The 11,141-nt window shown below is 37.4% G+C and overlaps 1 protein-coding gene and 1 pseudogene across 2 annotated transcripts in view; one reads left to right on the top strand and one right to left on the bottom strand.

The window, feature by feature from the left end:
• Window positions 1–708: 708 nt before the first annotated feature.
• LOC144221980 (spermine synthase pseudogene) lies at window positions 709–1,720 on the top strand (annotated as a pseudogene).
• Window positions 1,721–3,187: 1,467 nt separating this feature from the next.
• TRAM1 (translocation associated membrane protein 1) overlaps window positions 3,188–11,141 on the bottom strand; it is a 30,919-nt gene continuing 22,965 nt past the window's right edge. For both annotated transcript variants that reach the window (XM_077752450.1, XM_077752449.1), the window contains one exon: window positions 3,188–4,761. In XM_077752450.1, the coding sequence (XP_077608576.1) occupies window positions 4,688–4,761 (74 nt within the window). In that variant the 3' untranslated portion in view covers window positions 3,188–4,687. The remainder of the gene's footprint in view (window positions 4,762–11,141) is intronic.

The raw sequence follows: 11,141 nt of genomic DNA, 5'->3' as shown, positions 1-11,141 counted from the left end.
AATGTTTTATTTATTTTTGAGAGAGCACAAGCAGGAGAGGGGCAGAGAGAGAGAGAGGGATGGAGGATCTGAAGTGGGCTTTGTACTGACAGCAGTGAGCCAGACATGGGGCTTGAACTTACGAATTGCATGATCATGAGCTGGGCTGAAGTCCCAGGCTCAATCCACTGAGCCACTCAGGTGCCTCTTGAAGTAACTCCTTTAAAAATGCAAACCAGGGGTGCCTGGGTGGCTCAGTCATTAAGCCTCTGACTTGGGTTCAGGTCATGATCTCACAGTCTGTGAGTTCCTGCCCTGTGTCAGGTCGAGCCTGCTTCGGATGCTGTGTCTCCCCTGTTTGTGCTCTGTCTCTATCGCTCAAGAATAAACACTAAAAACATTTGTTTTTAAAAATACAAACCAGTGGGGGCACCTGGGTGGCTCAGTCGGTTGAGCGTCCGGCTTCAGCTCAGGTCATGATCTCACGGTTCGTGGGTTCAAGTCCCACATCGGGCTCTGTGCTGAGGAATAGCTCAGAGCCTGGAGCCTGTGTCAGAGTCTGTGTCTCCCTCTCTCTCTGGCCCTCCCCTGCTCACGCTGTCTCTATCTCAAAAATAAATAAAACGTTAAAAAAAAATACAAACCAGTGGGCTCTCCCTGCAGGCTGTAGCCTGACATGAGCCTAGCTCCCCAGCGTCCTGCAGGCACAGCACAGGGCCTGGCCTCACTATGGCAACAGCACCACACAGCACGCTCACCTTCCTGCCAGGCACCAAAGCTGGTGGTGAGACTGATCTAAAAGGCCTCCGGTCCATTCTCCAGGAGCAAGCGATGACAGAGTCAGTGCACAGCTGGAGGACCACAGTTATTTAGTGACTTCATAAACCAAAATGGTAGCTTTGCCAATATGAGAGTTTACCCACACGGATCGGTATTGTTGAACCTTCAGAGTTATGATGGTGATTTGCAAGGCCATGAAGTTGAGTCTTTTGAAAAAGTAGAAGAATGAAAGAATTGAGTGGGACTGTGCTTGGCGGGTGAAGCGATAATCACCCATAGTTTGAGGAGGAGCACTGGACAGATAGTGACCCACCACTGATGGCTGCCTGGTTGAGTACGACACAAAGGAGGTGGTGTGTAATGAAGATCAGAACATTACAATTCTACACTTGAAGCAATTTGGAAATATTCTCATCCTTGGGATGTTAACCTGGCAAAGAGTCATTTGGGTATACCCAAGCCATCGTGGGCAGTGAAAAAGATTCTAGGGAGTGGAGATGCGGGCATATTATGTGACATAGAAACTGAAAACAAAGATGGTCACTAGGGTAGAAATTGACCAAATGGTGATTGACAGATGTAAGAAATACATGCGAAAAACATGCGGCATCGCCTTAGACAACCTTAAAGGGGACTGCTCTCGGGTTCTAATAGAAGACTTTATCCCAGTACTGAAGAGATACACCAGAGTTTGATTACGTGATTCATGATTTGACAGCTGTTCCAATCTCCAGAAGGTCCCACAGGGGAGTTTCTTGGACTTCTTGACCTCTCAATGGAAGTACTGAAACAGGATGGGAAATATTTTACACGTGGTAACTGTCAATTTGACGGAAGCACTGTAATTCCCTGATCAGTTCGGGAACCTGTATTGTCCTACGGAATTCTCAGGGATCATTGGTGTTCTTTCACACTCGGAATTGTGGGTATTTACACTGTTTGGAAGAAACCTGAACCTTGAAGACCAGTATCCCCTAATCATGGGTGCCGCAAATAGTCTTCCTGACCTTCATATACTGTATATGACATTGAAATGAGTCACGCAATAGTGAATTCCTTCAAGTATTTTTAAAATTCTTATTTTTAATTAAGAAAAAGTAAATGGAAAAAGTATATTTGGATGAGGGAGGGTGTTCCTTTTTTTTTTCTTTTTTAAACCAGCTTAAGGATGAAGGGACAGCATAGCCATGGCTGCAAAATGCACTCAACCCCTCCAATGTGGCTTTTGTTACTTTTTTTGTGTGGGCTTTCTTTTGATCATCGAGACTTTGAATTTGGTTGTTTGGAGGAATGAACATCATTGTTTTGTTCTAGAAGGGGGTTCTTGATGGGGCTTCTTTCCTCCCAAATTGACTTAGATATTAAAATTTGGTAATGAAGAGTTAAGAAATAATGAATGGCAATGCTTCAAAGAAAATTATAAATTGGGAAAAAATGGAAACAGTGATCAATGTAACTATCACTTCTTGAAAACAATTCTTATTATTTTATGCAAGACAGGCGGAACTAGTTTTCAGTGAAAACATTTGGGAACACCTTGCAGACACAGGGTGTCGTTGGATACTGCTAACAAAATGTGCAACCAAAAATTTCTCTCTCATTTCTTCATCTATACAAGCTTTGTTCCAGGATTAGTTCTGGTTTTGACTGTGCAGAATTACTCAATTTTAGAAGAATGCAGTTAATACGTTTGTTCCAGAATAGTCCACCTGGACCACCCATAACCATATTCTAAAATGCAAGCCCAAAGGCATTTTACAGACGCAAAGACTGATTCCTAAAATGGCAAAGCAACTAGTTCAAGGTTACTCTATGAATCTGACAGCTGGCAGTCCTACATGCTTCCCATCAGGCTCTGAGCTGACCTGAGGCTCCCGTGACAGTGCCATACGCTGCACGATCTGGAAGCCCATAAAGGTTTTCCTGAGAGCATTTGGGATGAGGGGGTCTAGAGCTTATATAATTCACAGATACACTTGGGTATTTTATGTGTGTCTGTGAAGTTTTAGCTACGTATAAAGGACTTTTTTCTTTTCTTTTCTTAAACCAATGGTGTATGGTACAGAACACAGTTAAATAATTCCATACAAAGAAGGTTCCATATTCCAAAGACTTGGGAAACACTGCATATTATAGCCCCATTGCAAACATTCTTGGTTCATCAGGAAGCATCAGGGTTGAACAGTTCTGTAGTAAAGAAACACCTGTTAACTTAGTAGTCTCTGAATTTGTTGACCATTTTTCCCCCTCAGTAGCTCTCATAAATTAATGAAACTAATCATCTTTTTTTTGCAGAACACTGTTTTGGGAAAGACTGTTCCGAATGTCTATCAAGTGCATACTCTTTAAACACGGTACATTTAAAATGAGATTATATACTAAAACGCATAAGACTTGCTAACAATAAAGAAAACGTCCAGGATACAGCTTGTGAAAGTAAAAATTTTATTTGGATTGATTTCTCAATGTATAGTTCAATATAATGCCAGTTTTTAATGGCAAAAATTTGGTTCCACTGAAACTCCATGATGCTACAGAGAGCTACTACTTTTTCCAGGAAGTAAGTAAACAGCTGGAAATAGAAAGCACAACTTTCTAGCAGCATGGCAACTTATTAAACTGCAGACCTAACAAGCCTGCAACTTTTATACTAAAAATGGCACAAACAGGAGCTGGTGACATAAGTGAGAAATGGAGAACAAGATGTGAACACCAAAAGGAGCAGTATAGGTACTGTGAAGACAACAAAAAACCAAATATAGCTATAAGAATTTTTAAGGATAATTATAGAAAAGGGAACCAAATGTTTTACTCAAATGTTTTTAGAGCCTTTCTGTAGAGATACAAATATATATATATATATTTATCCAAAAATATGTTTTATACAGATAAATGCTTCTCAATTAAAGATGGGACCAAAGCTATAGTTATAACATAAAGCACTTTCTTTTGTAAGACTATTTATCCAACTCAATTTTCAATTTCTATGAGATTAGTGCAGTAAATGTATTCCAAATATAATTACACAATATTCTTTTTATCAATATAAATCAAGTAGGCATTATTTTTAAAATGGGTTTGTACATTAAACAGTATTTTTCTAAGATGCTGTGCATATTGAACTTATAATAAGCCCCATTAAGAATCATTATTAATAAACATATCAAAAAGGGCTATAGGCAACTTTGTTTCTTTATTGTAAATATCTGGATTTTCTGATTTCCAGTTTATAAGTGTTGAAAATGCACAAGAAGATTTTCCTTCACATGTACTTTTAAGTTCATATATTTTGATTCAATATATATGGCAGTAAATCTCCACACTTCGTAACCAATAGTATGTTTTCTTTTTAAATGGGATGTAACATTAACAACCATTACCTATATAATAAAGCACACAATTATTTTAGTGAATTTACAAATCTTTTTTCCCAGGTGTAAAGACTACAAAAATTCCTAAAAATTAGAGAACACTTGAAAACATATTAAAGTTTGACTTCCAACTTTATAGTATTTCCATTTTACCCTGAAAGATAACTTAAAAAATATGACCTTGCTGGAAGAGGTCATCTTGCTAATATAAAAAATTGGTGAGAGCAAGAAATTTTATCACTGATATGTAGAATTTTTGTAAATAGTCATCTCTCCAAATCATTAGAAAAACATTCAAAGATAAAAAACAAAATAAAATATGGTGGTGGTCCCTAAACTATTTTGAAGGCAGGTAGCTTACTCTAAGCTAAATATTTTTTTCACTCATAGTAATCATCCTTCCCTCAAATGCCCTTTAACAAAATGCATGAAACAGTACAATAGCAAGAATCAAAGAGCACAAACTGTATTTTCAAGGACAGAAAAATCTCTAGTGCTGAAAGATATAGTAAAAAGCAGATTTCTTTGGGGACATTAATCAATTAGATTATAATTCATTATGAAGATTTCTCTTTTCTATTACGAGGAGAGTCTGCTCCATTTGAAGTTACTGTTCCATTTACACCATTTTCTGAAAAGAGAAAGGAATAAGGGTTACTCTCTTTTCTAAAGAAATGCAGAAAGTATCATCTTTATTCATAAAAGTACCTTCAGAAAAGGAAACTTAAAACCTAGTATATAAGTATATGCCCTTACGTAAAACTTACTTAGTAGTAATTACTTTTTAAGAGTATTCAACCAATCATAAAACCTGGTAACATGTAACACAATCAACCAAAAGTAGCAAATCTTTTAAAAAGTAGCTATGTCAACTGTATCTCAATAAAAACTAAATTAGAAAAAAATCAATTACTATATATAAATTTAAATCTATAATTTATAAAAAATAAAAAAGCAGAAAAAAGTGATAGACGACAGAAAATTCTAAAATCAATTACAAGAATTTTAAAACAGTAGTCTTAAGAGCAGCACTTTTGATAGCAATAAAGAACCTCTTCACATTTGTCTACAAAGTTCTTGGGGACGTATTTCCTTGCAATACATAAAGAGTTGGGGTTTAGGATAACTCTTATGTTTAGGAGTGTACTATGGCTGCCTTCTCTTTCAAGTTATGATATGGAGATATACATACCCATATATATACATACACATGGAGATATACATACATATGATGGAGATATACATACACATATATATGTAATTAATGTCAGATTAACCCTCCCTCCAAAAATATCCATTAAGTTGGAATACAAAAATGGTTATTTGAAGGCAATGAAAAAAATCATACAAACAAGGCAGCTCTGTGTACTTCTCCCAATTACTATCATGCGTGCACAAAGCAAGACTCAGAAAAATCAAGCAGAAAGCATTTCCTTTGCAAGTACAAGAGAGCTGTTTAGTCTCATAATAACAGGAAGAAAAAAATCTGAATTCAGAGTCTGTCAGAGAAGACAGATTGCACAAATGGTTGTTGATGTCCTAGGAATGAGGGCAAACTGGAAATAGACCAACTGTGACAGGACAGAATGATCTACCCATATTCAACCCAGAGCCTCTATACATGCATCTAGAGCCTACACACATTTCTATATAAAATATCCAGTATTCAATTAAAATTACCAGCCATGCCAGAAAGCAAGACCAAATTACCAAAAACTAAGAAAAAACATATGTATCAGAAATAGGCCTTTGCTTTTCAGCCAGCACCCGGTGACGGGCATGTGTCGGGACAACTGGCACAAGCCCTGCACGACCGGGGCATGAGCAGGCCTCCCACAAGAAGATGAAGTACGAGCGGGGACGCTCTGCCCCCTCCACATTCCCAATCTGGGGAGGCAACCAGAAGCACTGTGCCTTGAGGCTGGCTGTGGGCAACTGCTCTGGGGCTCTGAGTGTTGTATGCACCGAACAGGAATTAGCGACGCTGTCTACAATGCATCCGACAGTGACCTAGTCCACGCCAAGATCCTGGCGACGCACAGTACTGCAGTTAATGACAGCACAGCACACCGACCATGGTAGGAGTCCCACTATGCGCTGCAAGATGGGGGCCACGTTGATTCTTCAGGAGGAAGAGATTTTAAACAAGAATCAAAGACAATGCAGAAGAATTATAACGGAAGGAAAAAGGATGCCATAATCAGCAGTCTCTGGGAGGAACAGTTCCATCAGGACAAGCTTCTCGTGTGCACTGCTTAAAGAGCAGGCCAGTACAGCTGGGCAGGCTGCGAACTGCTAGAGCGCAAGAAGCTGGAGTTCGATATGAGGAGAATCCAAGCCCAGAAATCAATCAATCCTCTGCCCTCAAGTAATAAAGGTGTTACTGATAACAAGAAAAGAAAAAGATACTCAAGTCATCCACATCTGGAGTTATCAGACAAGGGAGAACAATGACTAATAAATGTCAATGAAAACATGGAGAATTTCACCAGAGAGCTAAGATCTTAAATCCTAGAACTGGAAAATATAGTAACTGAAAATACAGATTCAACAAGTGAATTTAACAGCAGATTAGGCACAACAGAAGAGATCAGGGAACCAGAAAAAAATACTCAGATTGAAACTCAGAGAAAAGGGATGAAAAATGCAGAAAGTATGAAAAGATATGAGACAGGGTAAGAGGGTTTAACACACATTTCCAGAAGGACAAGAGGCAGAGAATGGGACAGAAGAATATTTGAAGAAATTATGGTCAAGAATTTTCCAAAAATGTAAAAGAAGCTAAGCCAAGACTCAGGAAGCTCTACATGACAGAATGCAGGATAAGTACAAACAAAATCATACCCAGGCACATCACAGTGTAACTGCCAAAAATAGAGACCGTAATTATCAGACTGGATGAAAACAAGTCCAATTATATGCCGTTTACAATAGACATAATTTATATTTAATAACAAAGAAAGGTTTAAAGTAGAAAAATATAGAAAAAGATACTCCACAACATTTTACCAAAAGAAAGTTGGTGTAGCAGGGTGGCTCAGTCAATTAAGTGTCAACTCTGGACTTCGGCTTAGGTGATACTCTCATGGTTCATGAGCTTGAGCCCTGTGTCCTTCCCACACTGTCAGTGTGGGTTCCCTCCCCTTCTCTCTGCCCTTCCCCCATTCTCCTTCCCTCAAAATAAACTAAAAAAAAAAAAAGTTGTAGCGATAGTAAATTCAGACACTTACTAGAGATGAAAGTGGACATTCAGTAAGAGAAAAGGACAAATTCAATAGGAGTTGATAACAACCCCTAATTTTGATGTACCTACAATACACGTTCAAAATATTTAAAGCAAAAACCTAACAAGCTACAAGGAGAAGCGGTCAGTATCTCCTGCAATAACTGACTGAACAAACAGAACTCCTTCCACCAAATAAGTAAAGATATAAAAGACTGAACAAGGGGTGCCTGGGTGGCTCAGTTGGTTGAGCATCCGACTTCAGCTCAGGTCATGATCTCACAGTTCGTGGGTTCGAGCCCCACATTGGGCTCTGTGCTGACAGCTAGCTCAGAACCTGGAGCCTGTTTAAGACTCTGTGTCTCCCTCTCTCTCTGACCCTCCCCTGCTCAGGCTCTCTCTCAGAAATAAATAAAACATTAAAACAAATAAATAAATAAAAGACTGAACAATACTGCTAACAAACCTGACCTGATATACAACATAATACCCAACAAATACGGGAAACACATTCTTTTGAAGTATAAATGGAATATTTACCAAAACTGAATACATGTTGAGCCATAATGAAAGTCTCAACAAACTTCAAAGAAGCAAAGTCATTCAGAATATGTCCTTTAACAACAGAATTAAGCTAGAAATGAGTAACAACAACAAAGAAATTAGAAAATGCTCAAGTAGTTGTAAATTAAACAATGCACTAGTAAGTAATGCATGCATGGGTCAAAGAAGAAATCAGACTGGAATTATAATATCCGGAACCGAATGATAATGAAAAAGACATATCAAAATTTGTGAAATGCAGCTAAAACATTGCTAAAAGGGAAAGTTTGCCCTTAAGTGCAAGTAATTCACAAGATGGGTGGAAAAATCAATGATGTAAAGATCCATCTCAAGAAGGTAAACCACAAATAACAAAACAGCAAATCAAGCCCCAAAAAGGGAAATAAGAGCAGAAATCAATATGACTAAGAAAATCGACAAAACCCCCCACAAATGTTGGTTCGTGGCTAATGGAAAAAAAAAAAGAGATAATGGCATAAGTTACTAACATAGGAAATAAAATGCTGCTGTTGTACACAAACTAATAAGAAATATTATGAATAACTGTACCAATATAATTGCAAATTAGATGAAATGAACAAATTCCTTGAAAACTCAACTTACCGAAAGAGACATAATAAGGAATAAAATATCTGAATAATCCTATTATCTATTAAAGAATGTAAATATCCTCCCCTAGAGAAGATTCTAGGTTACATGGCTTCACTGGTGGATTCTTCCAAACATTTAAGTAAGAAATGATGCTTGAAATCACACAAAGGATAAAACTATTAATACTTTTTAAGAGATTGTTTTCCTTAAGTTTATTTTATTTTGAGAGAGACAGAGACAGCAATGAGTGGAGGAGACAGAAAGAGAGGGAGATGGAGAATCCCAAGCAGGCTCTGCTCAAACCCACAGAACTGCAAGATCATGACCTGAGCAGAAACCAAGAGCTGGACGCTTAGCCAAATGAGCCACCCAGTTGCCCCTCAACACTTTTTAGAGAGCCTTCATAACCCTGATACTAAGACCTAACAAGAATATTACAAAAACAAGGAGAAAAACAGGTTAATTAGAGGCCAATCTTTTATGTGAATACAGATACAAAAATTCTAACAGAATCCTGAAAATGCCAATCTACTAAAAGTGATATATTGTCATCATCAACTTGAGTTTATACCAGAAATGCAAGACTGGTTTTACATCTGAAAACAAATACTTAACAGAAAAATATCCATCAACATCCTTTATGCATATAGATATAAAAATGCTCAATAAAATCAAACAACATCTACAGAGGATTATATACCATGACCAGATGAGATTTATCCCAGGAATGCACTGTTGGCTTAACCTTCAAAAATCAATTAAGAGTAATACATGATATCAATAAAATGGAAGGACAAAAACCATCTGATGATCTCAGGAGTAGATGCAGAAAAAGCAAGTGACAAAATATAACATTCTTTCATAATAAATATACACAACAAACTAAAAATAGAAGAGAACTTCCTCATGCTGCTAAAGGCATTTAGGAAAACCCACAGGTAATAACACCATACTTCATGGGAAAAGACTGGATGCTTTCCTGATAAAATCAGGAACAAGATGAGGATGTTTGCTCTCACCACTTCTATTCAACATTATTCTGGAGGTTCTAGGCAGGGCATTATTGCAGGAAAATGAAATAAAAATCATCCAGATTTGACAGGAAGAAGTAAAACTANATGCGGGGCTCGAACCCACAAACTATGAGATCATGACCTGAGCTGAAGTCGGACGCTCAACGGACTGAGCCACTCAGGCGCCCCTATTTCTAATTGCAGACGACATGATCCTACATACTGAAAATCCAAAGGAATCCACACAAAACCTCATTATTCAATAATAAGCCTAAAACTTTTCAGCAATATTGCAGGATAAAGATAAATATTGAAAAGTCCATTGCATTTCTACACACTGGCAATGAATAATCCAAAACTGAAATTAAGAAGACAATTCTATTTACAATATCATTAAAAGAATAAAATACTTAGGAATAAAAAGAAATTTAAGAGTTGTATACTGATAACTATAAAATTTAACTGAAAGAAATGAAAGAAGACCCAAATAAATGGAAAGACATCCATGTTCTTCTCAAGGCAATCTACAGGTTCAAAGTAATCCATATCAAAAGCCCAGCTGGCTTTTTTGTAGAAATTGACAAGCTGATCCTAAAATTCATACGGACTGGCTGGCTCAGTTGGTAGAGAATGTGACTCTTGATCTGGGGGTCATGAGTTCAACCCCCATGTTGGGTGTGGAGATGACTTAAAAATAAAATCTTAAAAAAAAATTCATATGGAAGTGCAAGGGACCCAGAATAACTAAAACATGAAAAACAAAATGGAAGACTCACATTTCCTGATTTCAAAACTAACTAGAAAGTAACAGTAATCAAGACAGTGTGGTATTGACATAAGAATAGGTATACAGATTGACAGAATAGAATCGAGAGACCAGAACTAAATTCTTACTTTTTGGTCAATAGATTTTCTCCCCCTGCCCAAAACAAGTTATTTATTCTGTCCTGTAAGCACCTGATCAACTGATTTTCAACACGAATTATCAGGACAACTCAATAAAGAAAGGTTAGTCTTTTCATCAAATGGTGCAGGGGATAACTGGATATCATATGTAAAAACAATGAATGTAAAATGGTGCAACCACTTTGGAAATCAGTTCAGCAATTCCCCTGAAAATGTTAAACACATAGTTACCATATGACCTAGCAATTCATTCCTGGGTATGTACCCAAGAAAGCAAATATAGTTGTTCAAGCAAAAACCTGTACGTAAATGTTTACAGCAGCGTTATTCATCATAGCCAAAGAGCAGAAACAACCCAAATGCCCATCAAACAATACATTGATAAACATAATTTGGTATATCCACACAATGGAGTATTATTTGGCCATAAAAAGGAATGAAGTATTGGTATATGCTACAACATATATGAACCTTAAATACATGCTACGTGAAAGAAATCATTTGCAAAAGATCATGTATCATACGATTCCATTTATATGAAATGTCCAGAAAAGACCAATCCATAGAGACAGAAAATAGGTAAGTGGCTGCCAGGGGTAGGGGGAAGGAAGAGACAGGAAATGACTGCCAGTGAGCATGGGGTTTCTTTCTGGGGAGATAAAAATGTTCTGGAATTAGACAGTGGTTCATGAACTTTGTAAATATACTTAAGAA

The sequence above is a fragment of the Crocuta crocuta genome, unplaced genomic scaffold (assembly GCF_008692635.1).
Source record: "Crocuta crocuta isolate KB4526 unplaced genomic scaffold, BGI_CrCroc_1.0 scaffold141, whole genome shotgun sequence".
NCBI lineage: Eukaryota > Metazoa > Chordata > Mammalia > Carnivora > Hyaenidae > Crocuta > Crocuta crocuta.
Note: the sequence above shows the minus strand (reverse complement) of the source record. Positions and strands in the feature narration are given on the sequence as shown.